The sequence below is a fragment of the Eptatretus burgeri genome, chromosome 5 (genome assembly GCF_056783735.1).
Source record: "Eptatretus burgeri isolate ZD-2024b chromosome 5, Ebu_testis_v1, whole genome shotgun sequence".
Lineage (NCBI taxonomy): Eukaryota > Metazoa > Chordata > Myxini > Myxiniformes > Myxinidae > Eptatretus > Eptatretus burgeri.
The window spans coordinates 47809396-47826873 of record NC_140965.1 but is presented as its reverse complement, the minus strand read 5'-3'; the positions used below and the strand labels follow the sequence as shown (position 1 = coordinate 47826873).

Sequence of the window (17478 nt, the reverse complement as noted above, 5' to 3'; positions counted from 1 at the left end):
GGAGGGTGCAACAAAATCCACCCATAGATCATGAGGAAATCACACTCCAAAACACATTCTTTGGTATTTGCCATTGCGCTTCCTTCATTTTTATTTGCTATTGCACTGTAGCTATGTTTTAAATATATGCCATGCCATGTGACAGGTGCAGGAAGAATGAAAGAAAGGGAGGAATTCGGAGGGATTGATTTTCTTTAAATGATAAAGGGTTTCTGTAACCGGCACAGGGTGTGAAAAGTGTGAACAGAGGTTCTGGAGTGAAGTGGCGAGTAATGTGAACGGACTATGGATGGGTGGATTGATTGATTTGGAAGATGTATCGAGTGATTTGGAAGTCGGATAGAGAGGATTAAGAGTCAGAGTATTGAAGGGGAAAGAGATAAACCCACATGACAACTTTGTCCCTCTACCCCTATACGATGGGCAAGGAATCGAAGTATACACAAACTACTGAAATAATTAATTCTGGGAGATCCGACATGTTGATGGATGTTCTCCACAGGGAGCGGTTCCAAAACCATCCGAATATATTATATACCGGTATTTTGAAAAATTATAAACAGATAAAAACCTTAGCTTGTCTTGTACTAGCCTGATAGCCATAGGTGTTCCTTTGACATCTTTTAAGTTTAATACATTTTTCTGTTGCACAGTTTATAGGCTTTCTTTGTTTATTGTCTTTTGTTTTCACACATCATATTTACATGCTCATATACCAGTCATTAGACATTTAAAGCTGACATTTCTTTTTGTGTTCTTTTTCAGCCTGAACTGAGGAGTGAAACACTGAAGTCACTCTGGTTGCTTGTATCAGTCGTGCAAGATGGAACACGATTGTTGTTGAAGGAATCTCGCTTAAATTTTTTGAAAAAGCATATTTTCATTTCGATTCAACATGACCGCTCAACTTACATACCAGGCCAAACAATAAGGCTGTACGCTCTGCCTTTTCAAAATGCATCTCACCTGTACAGGACGCCCATGAAAATTTCATCCGAAGTATGTTTACAGGAAGGAGCAAGAGAGCCAGAATATATATGTGTGTGTGTATATATATATGTATATATATATATATATATATATATATATATATATATATATATATATATATATATATATATATATATATATATATATATATATATTCTTGGCTTGAGACTTGAGATGCATTCACATCATCAAGACCTTTTATTTCTAGGAAATAATAATCACTTTGGTGCTCTCTGGGCAGGGTGTGTTCATCGGCGTCTTGTTGGACAGCGTCCTTTTTGAAATGATGTTAAGCTAGCCGTTGCACCTGCGGAGCCTTAAATGGTGAAAGTTAAAGACATCATGGTACTTTGAACAAAAAGTGGACCTTCTTGTGCTGAAACCCTGGTCATACTCCAAATTCATGCCATGGCATCCTTTTGGAAAGCAATGGCAAAAAACGACACCATGTATACACTGTGAAGAAACTGCTTTAGAAGCACCAATCAATATTTGACTCGAATTGTGGTATTTCGATTTAATTGGAATAAATCATTATAGTAGCATATGTATATACTTGTGCATACGTGGACTTTGATACCTCAAAGTACACAGTGTTTTAATGAGAAGAAACACCCACTCACTTCTGGAGCATTGGCATGTCATCTCCCCCCTCCCCCCACTCCACTTGTGAGGTTGGGGGTGGAGGGGGGGGATTTTTTTTTCCTTGTGCCTATAACCTGAACATAGTATACATACATACATACATACATACATACATACATACATACTGTACATACATACATTCAGAGAATTGCCTTATTTAATATAGTAGGATGAGAACGGGAGAGGAAACTCGTCTATTTCGGGACTGTCTTCTCTGCTACACACCCAAAGTTGCAAGGTACTTGTAAAAGGTAGATGGCTAAACATAATATGCAGTTCTTAAGGTCTCATGTGTAAAATTATATCTGATAAGGAATTACTAGGAACTTCAATACAAGAGGAGGCCATTAGGTCCATCAACCCTGCTTAGTCGTGCCAATATTATATCACCAATATCTATACCCTCCTATCCCCACTACTTCTAGATACCTATTTAACTCAATTTTAAAACTGTATACTGTTTCTGCTGTCACTACCTTTGCAATCACTCATAATTATCATCTCCATTTTACGGCCATTTTTGAAAGACCCTCGACTTACTACCATCCTAACTCTCCTCTTCTTCACTCTCATGCTATGACCCATGGTCATATCACAATATATTCTTATTTTTGCATTTCTTTTTTTTAGGAACTTTGCTCACCACAAAGCCAAATGCCACTCAAAGTGGATGCAACACAAAATAAAGTATATGTATTAAACAGAAGGAATAATAATATTTACATTCCTCTTGAACTGATGTAGGTTAGGATTGAGGGGTAGCAGGATACAGGTTAAGAGTTCAAAAGTGATGAAGTACAGGAAATGAAACTTAAAGAATACCTAATAGTCTTACTTCTCAGGAAATATACAGTGTATCCATCCATCCATTGGGACCATACTCCATGCAGAACGTTGGTGCTGCCCAAGCAGTCTCCTTGGCTATTGGACACAATCCTGGACGGGTCACCACTCCGATACAGTATGCCAGCATGTTGGCACTCATCTTTGCCGACCTCGGAAGGATGACAGGCAGAGTCAACCCCACCTGGTATTAATCCAACAGCTGAGGAGGAGGAGGAGATTGGGACCATACTCTGTGCAGAGCGTTGGTGCTGCTTAAGCAGTCTCCTTGGCTGGTGGGCAAATCCTGGACGGGTCGCCACTCCGACACAGTATACCAGCATGCTGGCACTCATTTTGCCGACCTCGGAAGGATGACAGACCGAGTTAACCCCACCTGGTATTAATTCAACAGCTGAGCAGGATTTGAACTCAGGACCCTAGAATCCAAAGCCTGCCACCCAAGCCATTCAAAGCCAACAGCAAGCATATGTGCAGTGTATGGATGGGAAGCAACTGTTCAACGTGTCGAATGACTAAATGTACCATCTGCTCAAGTGGAACAACCTGTGAGAGACCCTCAAAGCAAATTCCGTGGAAATATCCATAGAAAAGGCTCAAAGAAGCAACAGAGCAGTGGACTCAGAGAGGTTCCAGGGATGATGCCAACTCCTGACCCAAGAGATTGGCAACATGTTACTGAATTATATCGAGGAGAGATATGTGACAGGCTGGAGCACCAGCCAAAATATGGCAACAATACTCCATGAGAGGTCGTACAATGACCTTGTATCGATAAAGCATGGCAGCTGGAGGAAGGTATTAGCAAGCACGGAATAAGTAGCCAACGTGTTGAGAGACTTTTTGCTTTAGTAAATATGTAATTTTCCGAGTTGAGGTTTGAACTGATATCCAATTCAAGCAGAGAGATATCAGGGACTTCCTGCAAAGGTGAATTATTCATAGACAGGGTTGGAACAAGCAGACAGACAACAAGCGAGTCGTCTTTTGGATTTGAAAGTAACGAGCCTGTCATTTCCTGAGTTAATCGCACTCTCTCGGTCCTGATGGAGAGCGACACTGGCCTGGACACGGGAAGGAGGAGACATGGTTCCTGAGTATGTAGTAGAGTGTTGAGTCATCTGCGTAAATGACTAACTGTGAAAGGATACAATCAGGCAGATCATTGATGTATAACAAGAGCAATGTCGGACCCAACTCTGAGCCGTGAGGAACACCAGCATTAATATTATGGGCAGGGGATGAACGTCCCTCATGTACCACTGATATTTGTTGATTTTCAAGGAAGCTGGAAATTTGAGCAAGCTATTGTACAGAGATGCCATATGATTATAGCTTGTGGATGAGCCCTTTGTGCCACACTTTTGTCACAAGCCTTTCAGATGTTAAGATCAACAGCCCTGGGTTTACCACAATGATCCAAAACCCTATTCACATGTTCAGTGATTTGGGATGGAACATCACCAGTGGACCTTGAAATGTTGAAAGCCATACTTGGCATGGAGTTAGGAGGTTATGAGTTTCCAGATTATTCATGAGTTGCATTTTAATGAAGGATTCAAACGCTTTGCTCATAATGGTTTGAAGGCTAATAGGCCGATAGTTGGAAGGGTCTGATTTCTTAACAGAGCCTTTAAAGAGATGGACTACTGAATTCTGCTGAAAAATTCTTCCACACCTATTTTGTCTGTACCCATCATTATTTTAAACATCTCCATCATACACCCTCATAATCACTTCCTTTCTAATGTGTTAAGTCCTGTCTCTTTCAGCTGCTTTTCATGGCTTAGTCTAGCTTGGCCTTCAATTCATCTCATCACTCCAAACTGAACCTTCTCTATGGCAGCTATGTCCTTCCAGATGTGGTGATCACAACCATATAGACAAGATTCTTGATGAGGTCTCGATAAATTCCTGTACAGTGTTAAAACTACCTCCCTTAATTTATAATTTATCCCCCTACAAATACAACCGAAAACAGTTTGCTTTACCAATAACAACCTGGCACTGTGCAGTCTGCTTACCCCCCATTATCTATTACCACCTTCCCCGATCCTTCTCCTGTGTAACACGCTCCAAGATTGCCCCTTGCATCATGTAATGTCGATTTTCATTATTCATACCTATCCCCAGCACCTTACATTTCTTTATGTTAAACAGCATCTGCAAATCTTTCTTCTTTTTTTGTATACATAATCGAGCTTGATGGAAGAGCTCGTACTCGTATGCTGAACGGATCAGGAGGCAACAGGAAAAATGAACAGGGGGGGGGGGGAGAGAGAGAGAGAGAGAGAGAGAGAGAGAGAGAGAGAGAGAGAGAGAGAGAGAGAGAGAGAGAGAGAGAGAGAGAGAGAGAGAGAGGAAAAAAAAAAAAAAAAGAAAAAAAAAAAAAGAAAGAAAGAACCAACCAACAGCAGAGTTGAAGGCCAAGATAGAGTCAAACTTGGATTAACAATGGATGTGGGGAGGAAGGGGATGCATGGGGTAGACAAGATGAATATAGAAAAAACTCTCAGGATGGAGAACTGGAAATTTTGAAGGAGGGCTGGGAAGGACATTATATGATGGAGGACTCCCAGTCGGTGGCTGACTTTGGAGGTCAACTCTGAAATGTGGTTTGCCCAAGAAAGATCATGGCTAATCATGAGACCCAGAACTTTGAATGATGGAACTTCTTCAAGAGGATTGTTAAGAAAGTAGTTAGGGTATTTGTCAAATGATTCTTTTGGCCAATGCATTGAAGTATCTGTACTTTCCTGAATCTGATCACCACTCTCTCTGGTATCTACCTTGCCTCAAAGCTTTGTATCATCTGCAAATTTGTATAGCAGACTCTTAACCCCACTGTCCAAATCATTGATGTAAATCATGAATAATAATGGTCCTATAAGTGATCTCTGAGGTACTCCATTACTTACATTCTCATAATTGGATATCTTCTCATTCACAGCCACTCTTTGTTTCCCATCACTAATCCAGTTTCCAATCCAGTTAGCTACTCTACCAGCCAATGCACAAGCCTTCACTTTCACTAACATCCTTCTATGGGATACATTATCAAAATTTTAGCCGAAAACAACATGTTTTATTTTTGAAGAATGAACTAAAAGCATTGCCTTTCAAAGTCAAAACCAATTATGGATGTTCATTCAGCCAGAGCAGATGGACATGAAAAAGACAAAGGAAAACATGAAAATCATTACAGACCAAACAGAGAAACTGTGAATGCTGTCAGTGTGGGTTTTCAAAAAGGAGATTTTGTGCACTTTTGTGTGATGATACCCCACAATAAAGTGAAATTCAATTACGAATTTATCCTAATGGTAATCACAATACAAACGCTTCACATGTTTGTGATATGGTCATGGAGCACTTGTCATTCACTTTTCTACATCCCAAACATTCATACTTCCCAGGACTACCACAAGTAGAAGTTTTCGTGTTTCCTGAGTGGAAAATGGAGCTTAATGGTTGGCTTTATGGGTCCCATTGACACCTGATGAACACATCTATAGATAGGTACAAAGTGCATTTAATAAGTGGACAGAGAACTGGCAAAAGTGCATCGACTCACAAAGTTGAGTTTGATAAGTAAATACACTTTTTTTGTTTGAATAATTCATACCAACAAGTCTGAAACTCGAATTGTTCACTACACACATAAGCAGCAAATTAATAATGTAGTTTTATTAATGTGTAAAACAGAACTCAAACTGCATGCATAACAAGCAAAAGTATCCATCCCAAGTGATGGGAAAAGCAAGCAAAAATACCCATTCACAGTGAAGGGAAAAGTTGGAGTTAATCTGTAAATTTTAATTATTTCATGGACTTTAGAAAGGTAACTTGTGTTGTACTCAAAAAATCTGGCCGTTTCAATTTGAGACGAATTGGTCATCCTGTTTGCTAAAAAAAACCAGTCATCCTGTTTTGCTGTTTGCTATATCAGTCTGACCTCAATACGGCAAAAAGAACAGACCGAAAGAGAGATTTGTGTGTGTTTGTGTGTATGTATCTATGTATGTGTATATGTATATATATATATATATATATATATATATATATATATATATATATATATATATATATATATATATATATATATATATATATCACAATGTAGACTGCAGGCAAACAAACTGCAAAAATAGAAAATTACAATTTTTATTTTCATTTAGATTTGTTGAAAATTAAGGTTGCATCCACTGAACTCTGATAATATTTTTGATGGTTCGCTCAGGAAGGAAATGCAAGAGTGAAAAAAAAACAACTTTCTATTTTGACTGGGGTAACTTCCAATCTTCACTGTATAAACAACACTGAATTGTTAATATTCTGAAGCCATACTTTAAAATCAAAATGTTTCTTGTTTGTATAATAACAGCATCACATTTAACTGTGAATGTTTTTTTTGTTCAGATTGCAAACAGTTTGAAGCTGGAGGAAAGGAACTTTCCAGAACAGGATTATGGATTGATTTCATTTGATATGCCACTCTCTGATGGATTTATAACAGGATATTGTAACGTGGACACTATAACTAAAGTAAGAATGCCATCTGAAGATAAAATGATAATATTCTGTGATTTACTTTTGACAATTGTGTAACTATGTGTTTGCATTGTCTTCTGAAAAAGGAAGCAAGAAAGAGGAGGTACATCTATGTTTCCAGTGATGGTAAGTCCATGATGGCCTGATGACATTTCTAAAAAATATAATTATATTGTCATGCACGTCTGAGCGACACCTTGCAACACCTTGAGAATGTAGCTCTTATAATTGTGAGCTCAAACTGCTGTAACTGGAAGTGGAGAAATATAATCTCTTGACCTCCCAGCTGGTTAACAGATGTGAATGAGTATCACCATTTTCAACACAATTTTTTAAACGCTGAGAATAACAGAAAGAATACTAGATGGTATTCATGGAATACTTACCTCGCACAGACTTGAGAAGGACTTGGTGCAAGCCAACTCTTCAGACAGCAAAGTTTAAATGAAAAAAATTAAATTAAAATCAAATGTAAGACCAAATAAACATCAGTACTGCATTAGAGTCATCAGAAAGAACCCAAACCCATATTTTAAAAAAATTCAAATAATTCTGGTTGCCAGACCATATGCTTGATCAGGTTGAAATTTGACACAGATATTCCGCATCACTTTGATTTCACATCATCACATCATCATTGTGAAGTTTCACATCGATTGATGCAGTGGTTCAAGAGATCAAATTTATTAAATATTTTCCTTCAATCCAATATGGCTTCCAAACCATGTAACCTATCAATTATTCATGAAACTCAAGTATCCCCCAAGGCTTGGGGGATTTGTGTGAAGTTTCCCCTCGATCTGTCCACCCGTTCTGGAGAAGGAGATTTTTAAGTGTTTTAAGGTAAGTCCAATATGGCTGCCAAACCATGTGACTGATGATGTCATGGGGATGGGGAACTTTTTGTTCCTCATGTAGAGGTGGTCATACCTGTAAAGTTTCTCTTCAATCTGTTCAGCCGTTCCAGAGAAGATTTTTAAAGGTATATATATATATATATATATATATATATATATATATATATATATATATATATATATTTATATATGTATATATATATATATATATATATATATATATATATATATATATATATATATATGGCTGCCGATCCACATGACTGATGTCACAAAAATTTTTCTGTTGATCAATTTATCCCGAGATCACCCTCAAATTTTTTCATACTGATTAGATGTAGCATTCTCGGTATGCGATTGTGATGTCATAACGAAGGCAACTATAGCATCATTTAAAAAAAAAATCACACTCATTCCCCATGAGGAGTACTGGACAGGTGCCAAGTTTCAATTTTTTTCCATGGAGCAGTTTCAGAAATGGAGGTCCAACGTTTCTCGTTTTTTTATTTTTTATTTTTTTCAACATGGCTGCCACACCACATGACCTATGACATCATGCTTATCATTAAAACATTCTACATGAGTAGCTTCAGCAATGGTGAAAATTTTGTGTTAATCCAACCAGCAGTTCCAGAGAAAAGGGAATAACAAAATTCAGGCACGTACACACACATACGGCACCGGTCGCTTAATCCCATTTTTCACTTGGTGAGCATGGGCTAACCATAACAACACTCGGTCGAACGCACATCTCCACCAAGCTGAACAATTCACATTTTGTATCCCACTCATAGGCCGGATATGCATCCAGACCTGAACCAAAATGTAATTGGCTTGCTCTTGTCATGCACCCAACTCTTCTACCACGTTTTGTCACATTCCATCCACAATGTTTTGAAATATCATGTCTCAATGGTGAAGAGTCACTCAAAAATTGTAGTATCCAGATCTGGATCTACACCAAAATCAAATCAAGGAACAGAAGTTTGGTGTTACAGAATTTAAATATACAAGAAAACACACGACATATGAACCAAAGGTTTTCATGCAGTACTTCTCAAGGTTGAATCGCAGCAAGAGTGAGAGAGCGTGCAGATCAAGAGAGGTGCAAAGCACTCCTCCCTTACATGGAATGGTTTCTCTGTTTGCAACTTTAACAAGGGGATTGAAAATTAGTTTCTTATACTGGACAAAATCGGCTGCAATTTTCAGAAGTAAATCCTTTGTACGTCGAGGTAATACGTTCCAAATTTCAGCAACGTCCATTTCAGCATTCTTGAGTTTTTAACGAAAAACCTCAAATCACATTGGTGTCTGTCAGTCTGTCCGTCTGTCCGTAATGTGTTGGCACTCATATCTCAAAGGCTGTTCATTGATACGAGCTGAAACTTTGAATATACTTTGGACAATGTGTCTAATTCATGGCTTTCAAAACAAATTCCACCTAAGTGTCAGTTTTTTCTCATTAGTTATTATCTTGAGTTCTGTTCTTGTGCAGTACAAGTATGCAATGGTATTGTTGTTAGAAGCAGAGATTCCTGCAGCAATCAAGGGAAGCACGAATCACCCCTCCCCTTACATGGAATGGTTTCTCTGCATACAACTTTAATAGAGGGACTGAAAATTCCTATGAGGGGGGAGGGGGGGTTGCCCCCCCAAAATAGGCATTTGCTTTCTTCTCTGAAACCACACACACAATTTTGATGTAACCTGACCATAACCTTTATCACCCATGATGCACCAAAGTTTGTTCATGACATTAAAAAAAAATCTGGGCCTAAGGGATGTACAGGGGGGTGCCCCCCAAAATATGTATTCACTTTTTTCTCGAAATTGACACACAATTTTGATGAAACTTGACCACAACCTTCATCTCCCACGATCTACCCAAGTTTGTTCACGACAATAAAATAAAAAACATATTGTGAACAACCTCCTCCCCCCCCCAATATGTATTTTCTCTCATCTCAGAAACTACACACACAATTTTGATGAAACTTGAGAACAATCTTCATCATCCGTGATCTACCAGAATTTGTTCATGCTATTTAAATAATCAGAGACGAAAAGGGTTGACGAGGTGGGGGGGGGTTGCCCACCAAAATAGGTATTTGCCGTAACATTGGTTTGTTAGTGCATTTTGCTAATTCCTTCCCACACTGACTTCTTCCTCAGTATCATTATTCGACCAGGTGAATGCCCAGGGGTATTGCCCCTATTTTTTCTCAACGGGGTGAACCCTAAAAAGTTGCAAAATGACAGAGGCATAGAAAAGACCCCTTTATATGGGATGTGCAATTTTTGGCAAATGATTGAAAAGAAAGGACATTTCATGGCTTGAGGAAAATGCCAGACAATAAAAAATTAGGCACATTCAAAAATCTAATGTGCATGTTGTACTAACTACCCTTGTGCTCTTAGGAGGAACCAAGTAATGCTCCAGAAGAGTTCATTTTAAGGGGCGCCCTACATATGTAGGTTAAAACCCGTCAGTACGTAAAGTTATTCGTTCCTTGAAAACGAAAACATGAGATAATGCGCTTGTGTGTGATTAATTTTTTTTAAAAATTGGCACCCCTTTATATGAATTTTTCTCGAGCATTACTTGGTTCTTCCAAACAACACAATGGTAGTACAGCAAGCACACGGGATTTTTTGAATTAGCCTTATTTTTTATCATCAGGCATTTTCCACAAATCCTTTTGATGACGAAACAGGTTCCATGGAAAGGAGGAACGTTGCTTCCAACATACGTAGATGTGAAACACTCTGACCTTGGCTCAATATCTTGAACACGTGTTGTACTGGTCTGCACAGATGGGGGTGGTAACTAAGTTCTGTGCCATGGCAGAGGAAGTCCATGATTTTTAAGCACTCAAGCAAGCACTCCAATTAAATGGTTGATAAGGAACGGCTGGCCAGGATGTGGCTGCATACCATATAGGACCCCTTTAACTTTAAAGCTGGTCTGCACCGCACACGCAGCAGTTAAAGAAATAAAATGAATTCATTCAAATAATGTGTTTATCCACAAAAGAGTTGCTGTTTAATGTAGAACAACCCTGGAGATATCGCAAAGTTTAATCACCCGTAAGATACAGTAAACATTGCAGATAATCTGCAATGTTGCCAACTCATCTGTGCACGCATCACGTGGTACATCATACGCGGTCTGTGCAAACGTTAGAACTTCATTTTAAAATAGTCCGTTTTTCACCAGATTTGCTTTGATTACATGTGGACCACCTTGCAAAACCTCCAAAAGTATTGACACACATCTGGCAGATGCTTTGGATGAGCAGTCCCTCTGGGGGACAGGGTGTGAGGTCAAGCAGTGAATGCATTAAATCATCTAGCTCAATGAAGCTGGTTAATTTTGGCACATTCTTAAATCTTTTGTTTACTCAATATAATTCTCCAAACAGAAGAAAACGATAAGTTTAATGCTTTGGAAATGTCACATTTTCTTGTGTATCTATAGAGAAGGGGGGAGCATAACATTGGCTGCTTAAAGAAAATATATCCATATTATCAGATTTCACTCCAGATTTCAACACTTTTTTCATCCGGACGATATCCGATCCTCAAAACCGACATAATACTTTGATGATATACTTCAATTAGTCCGTGAGAGTAGATCGTGGAAAATCATATATAAATCCATGAAATCACTCCATGCTCCTAAGTTGAAAACTATAGCACTTAAAAAAGTGATGTATACACAGATTCGCAGCTCTGATGAACATTCATTCAATAATACAAGTGAGGAAAGTGAAAAAAAAACTTCATCATTAATAAATCGCTGTAGCCTGTTCCATGGTTGAACAGGCCAAAAAACATGGTGGCTTCAGAGCTGAGTGACGTTACCTCGGATACGTCTTAAGACCCCATAGACAGTGGTGACCGAGGATGCGTCTGATAAAGGATATAATTAAATAAGACCATTATTTATCCTCAAAAGGGTTTTTTTTATTAACCCAAACACCCAATTTTCACTCTTGCACTTCCTTGGAGTTCCTTTCATGTGCATGCAAAGTTTCAGGCTGCTAGGCTTTATGGTTTTGGAGTTACGGAGGACACACACATACACACACACACACACACACACACACACACAGCCATTTATTAGTATAGATCCTTGTTCTTCATTGCGCGGCACACGAGCCACGGGTGGCCCCCTAGTAGCCTAAAGTGTGGCCTCTGACACGCAACCGATAAGTCACAGATAGTACACAAATCATAATCCACCATAAATGCTATCAAATTGACCCAATGGTTTCAAATGAGGGTTCCAATGCGAAGTGTAAAAGTAACATCACTACAACAGTAGATGGCAGTGTACGAACAATTATGCTTACAGCCCAGTAACCACAACAGAAAAAAGAGTACTTCGAAGCGGGCCTAATAGCAGCCATTTTGGAGTGCTTACGGCGATTTGGCACCTCTCACACTGATGTCCTGTCGGCAAAAGTGGCTCCCCTTCTAAAAAATTGTGAGATCACTGGTATAGATGTTGAATCTGGGTTCAGGAATTTAAATCAAACTTGTTTAACGATGACAGAGGTGACTTTGTTATGACATCATAATTGCATATGTCGAACCCTTTATCCGATCATTATAAAAAATTTTGAGGGTCACCTTGGGCTAAATTGTATGGGGGCAGGGGGAATTGATGACATCTTCGGTCACATGGTTCAGCAGCCATATCTTTTTTTAAACATAAAAACCTTCAAAAACTTCTGAAACGGCTGAACAGATCGAGGTGAAACTTTATAGTGATGATCACCTATCTGTGAGGAAGAAAAAGTTCTCCAACTATGGTGTCATCGATCACATGGTTTGGCAGCTATGAATTTTTTGACGAATAAACCTTTAAAAACCTTCTTCTCCAGAATGGCTTGATAGATCGAGGGTAAACTTCACCCATTTGTTCCCCAAGTCTTGGGGATACCAGCTTGTTCACAAATAATTAATAGGTCACAAGGTCTGGCAGCAATATTGGTTTGAACGAAAATCTTCAAAAAATTCTTTCTCTTGAACCACTTCATCAATCGACGTGAAACATTGCAGTTAGGATCTCATAGTCATGGGGAATATATATTTCAAATTTCAACCTGATTGGACACATGATCTGGTGGCTAGAATTCTTTAATATTTTGAATCTGAGTTCAAGGATTTAAATCAAACTTGGTGGAAGTATGTATAATGATGTAATAATGTGGGCAGAGGCATATCTGGAGATGTCATGAGATCGAATAGTGCCCTTCTAGTTTTTAATATTTTCAATTACTTACTCATCTTTAATTTATCTGTGTCCTGATATTATTATTTTGCGTTCAAAATAACTCGATGACTTGCGAGACCTGGTTAATAATCTTCCTTGTGGGTGCTTGCAGGAAATGTAGATCCTCGTGTCAATATTGATTTTCCATCTTATTTTGCTCTCAATAGCACTGATGAATTGACTGGCACTGTTTCTGTAAGGTAAGTAAACTTTATTACCGTATCAAAACATTGTTTATTATGAATCATGCTCAAAATATTTATAGAGACCGTTGCAAGACAGCTTTGAATATTATCAGTCTTAGGTCAAGGAAAGGACAATAATCACAATACAAGGAAAAAAAACATTGGTATTTATCCAGTGATGTAGGACTCGAGTCTGCACCCTGACTTGAATCCAGATCAAGTCCGATTCTTCAAGACTCGGACTTGGACTCTGAATGCTAAGAACTCGGACTCAGGCTGATTCCTGCTCAAGTCTGGCAAAATTTAGTGCATAGTAAAACTTTTAGGGTACTGTAGAAATAAAAAGTGTGCAATAAAACTTTTAGTGTGCAGCAGCAAGATCCCGCACATACAGAAACCATGCCTAATTGGTTTCCCGCTAAAATGCTCGTACTTTGCAACCATGAAGAAGATGATTATAAAGGATTAACAGAGATAATTAAACAATCCTGCACAAAGGAAAATGAAAATAACTCTGACCGATGTTACAGATTTTTAGAGATATTAAACATGAACTCTGTCCCTTCGTGTAATGGAGTGCGATCCAAAACACATTTTTTTTTTCAAAGAGCAGTTTCAATGATTTGCTGAATCACTTAAAACCTAAACACTAAATGGCTTGATTTTAAACGCTATGAAAGCTTTAGTTTTAAGTGCCACATAAAAATAAGGTACATTTTCGAAAGTAATATGAATGAGGTTTTGTAGTGTGAAAGGAAACTGGGAACAAGTCATCTATTTATACACTGCCTTCAGAGATCTTAAAATAAACTACGTTGACATATTTGTTTTCTTAATAAACGTAGTAACATACTTTACATCATTGTACTTGTAAACATGAAAAAAGACGATTTTTTGGACATTCATATCAACAAGTTTGGTGTTAATTCACACGTTTTGACAAACCAATAAAAAGAAGCAATTATATCTCACTGCTGATTGGCGAAGATGATGCCTTCCATATCTCCATTATTATTTGAGACAGGACCTCAAAATTTGGTCTGCTCAACCAGGGGCAAATCCAGGAATTGAGTATAGTAGGGGGGGAGGGGGGTTCCAAATAACAGAAAATCTAAGTCATATGAACGTTATGAAAACTTTATTGCAGCTTTCAAATAAATGCACATTCACATATTCTTTGATATGCATGTATTGTGCAAAAAGATATAAAAGTTAATGAATTCAATATTTAAATGAATAACTAAAAATAAAATAGCTTGAATTCAATAAACTTCAAGTTTAAATCTAAAATATCATGACTAGTGAGACCTACCTGAGTGATGATAGTGCCTATATGACATACTAGCAACTATATGACATACTAGGAGTTCTGGGTGACCAGGGAACCCTTGGGTTTGCCACTGTAATGGTAAATATTTTTTGTTGGGAGGGGGGGTTCCTGGTTGCCCGGAACCGCCCCCCCCCAACAAAAAATATTTACCATTACACTGGCAAACCCAAGGGTTCCCTGGTGACCCAGAACTGGTTGCCCGGAAACCCCCCCTGGATTTGCCACTGCTCAACTGAAAATGCTTCCCTGATGAGTTAAAATCTGAGCACCATAGAATTTCGGGAATCAACCTACAGTGATTTCCAAGCTGTTGGGGTTACGATTCGGGTTTTTCATATATATATATATATATATATATATATATATATATATATATATATATATATATATATATGTATATATATGTATATATATTGTATATGTATATATATATATATATATATATATATATATATATATATATATATATATATGTTTGTTTTAAGAAAAAAAGAACCATATCACAGTATAAAGGGGATTGCTGTGAGTACAGAAAGTAATCAGAATGTCAAATCTGACCAAAGTTGAAGGAATTCGAGCAAAAATAAGGGTGAGGGTTACGGTGAGAGATAAATTATTTGTTGTTCTTAAAAATAAAAAATATAAAAAATGAAACAGTGAGCAGGGATAACTGTGATTACAAAAACTTATTGGAATGTCAAATCCAACAACAAAAAAAGAATGAATTAGAGTGAAAATAAGGAGCAGAAAAGCTTGGTTCCAAGCATGATTTCAGGCTAAAATAAACTAACCAAATCATCTAAATAAGGTCGGAATCAGTTTCCTCGACAATAAGTAACATAAAAATGTTTCTTCCAATATTAGTTTGCATTTTAAAAACATGTTTTTCAAATTAGATCGAGAAAACGGGAGTTAGATTTCTCTTTACAGAGTTTACTGCATTTTTTGCCACATTTATGTCAAACTCGAACATCTTAATTTGAACTCACATGTAATATCATATTTATGTCTTCATTTTTTCAAGATATAAAATGTTCACATGGATAATATAACATACATTTGCAATAAGTATGTAATTTGTGTGGTTTATTAAAGTGGTGCGTAGTAATGGAGCACTCGTTTCTAAATATATAGATTTTTCAGTCCTTAGAAAGCCGTTATTTGTTATTTTTATGGCACTATTGGTTAATGCACAAGTCTGACATTTGCCATATTACCCAAAATGTTACTTTTGTTGACTAAAAGCACTTTAAAAGATGTGTACTCTTTAGATAAAATGCAAAGTAATTTCTCCTTTAATGATGCATTAAACTTTAATATTTAATGTTGAATTTGACTTTCATACATGTAGTTGACACATGTTTAATTCCTGTATGTTTAATTTATATATTAAGTGTTTTTAATAACAGGCCCGACAAGGCTTCACAAGGCCTATACTAGTCGATAACATTCATAAATATGTTATATACAAGTTTATCCTTTAGTTGCATTATTAAAAGAGAAACTACAGAGTACAGACTGACGTTAATATTCAGACAAGATGTGATTAGCGATGTGAGAAAACATCAGGATTATAAATTTTAGTATTTGCTTCATGCTTGTGTTTATCGTTGTGAATGATTGGGGAAAAAATTCCCAATGTCGAAGTCAAGTTTTAATGTCACCAGTGACGAGGCGATGTTGCTGACAAGAACAAGTCATCACATTAACTTATATGATGTAAAATAAATGAACTGCAGTCGCTGGGACATTTGGACCAACATTTGCACAGCACAATTAACTTTGTCTGCACGAGTGCATGCTAGGGCTCGGAGGTTGTCGTTTTTAAAAGCTCTATTTCCATTTTCATTTTCTGTTATACAATGATCATTGCTGTTACTATTCCTATATATTATATAACTAAACATTATTAAGCTACAAAAGAGTAATCAAACATTTTATATATGAGGTGGTGTTCAAGATCGTGGTATTAAATGGTGGTAAATGATCTGTGATTGCCAATGATTTATAAAGGGCTTTTCAAACATTAATTAATGCTTTAATATTGCTTCATGCTTGTGTTTATTAATTAATATTTTTGCTAAAATCTAACACCCCCTCACCCGCACCCCTCTCTGTAACGCCAGACCAGAGGCAAGCTCCCCCTAATATATTACGGGCCATAATATGGAATATTACCACAGCAAGAGGGCCATAATATGGAATAAAATATTGATGCAAATAACAAGTTACACTGTTGGTCGGTTTTGATATTTAATTGTCTTCATTTACAAAACACAAATGAATTGGTTGTTTTTTGTTCCACTTTCCGATACATCTTCAGCACAGGACTCAGACTCAGACTCAGAATGCCAAGTACTCAGACTTGGGACTGCTGGACTCTTACTTTGGCTTGGATAGCTTGGACTTGGGACTTGGATCAGGTGGACTCGACTACATTGTATTTATCCACCTTTTGTAAATTATGATTAGTATGTGTAATTATTTGGCTTTTACTAATATAACTGACAAAATCCATTTCTTTCCAAAAGAAGAAACGCCCTTCCATGTGTCATTCTTCATTCTATAAAGGGGTTTCCATTATCGTAGAATAATAAAAATGGTAGTGTTGGAAAGTTAATGATCGGATTACTTGGTTGGGAAGCTAATGATTAAATTTACTTCAAACAAAAAATAATCATAGTGGTTTTAGAAGCCCATCATTTCAGGATTGAAGAAGCAGACTCAGGTATTCGAGCTTTAAGGTAGCAGTTCCTGATGTCGTAGAATAATAGAAATGGTACCGTTAGAAAA

General features: G+C 37.4%; 1 protein-coding gene across 2 annotated transcripts in view; it reads left to right on the top strand.

Annotated features, from left to right (window-relative positions):
* The window catches only part of LOC147026378 (CD109 antigen-like), a 156538-nt gene that overhangs the window by 56839 nt on the left and 82221 nt on the right, over positions 1–17478 (top strand). For both annotated transcript variants that reach the window (XM_085881763.1, XM_085881762.1), the window contains exons 5-8: positions 766–999; positions 6898–7023; positions 7116–7155; positions 13283–13370. In XM_085881763.1, the coding sequence (XP_085737889.1) occupies positions 766–999; positions 6898–7023; positions 7116–7155; positions 13283–13370 (488 nt within the window). The remainder of the gene's footprint in view (positions 1–765; positions 1000–6897; positions 7024–7115; positions 7156–13282; positions 13371–17478) is intronic.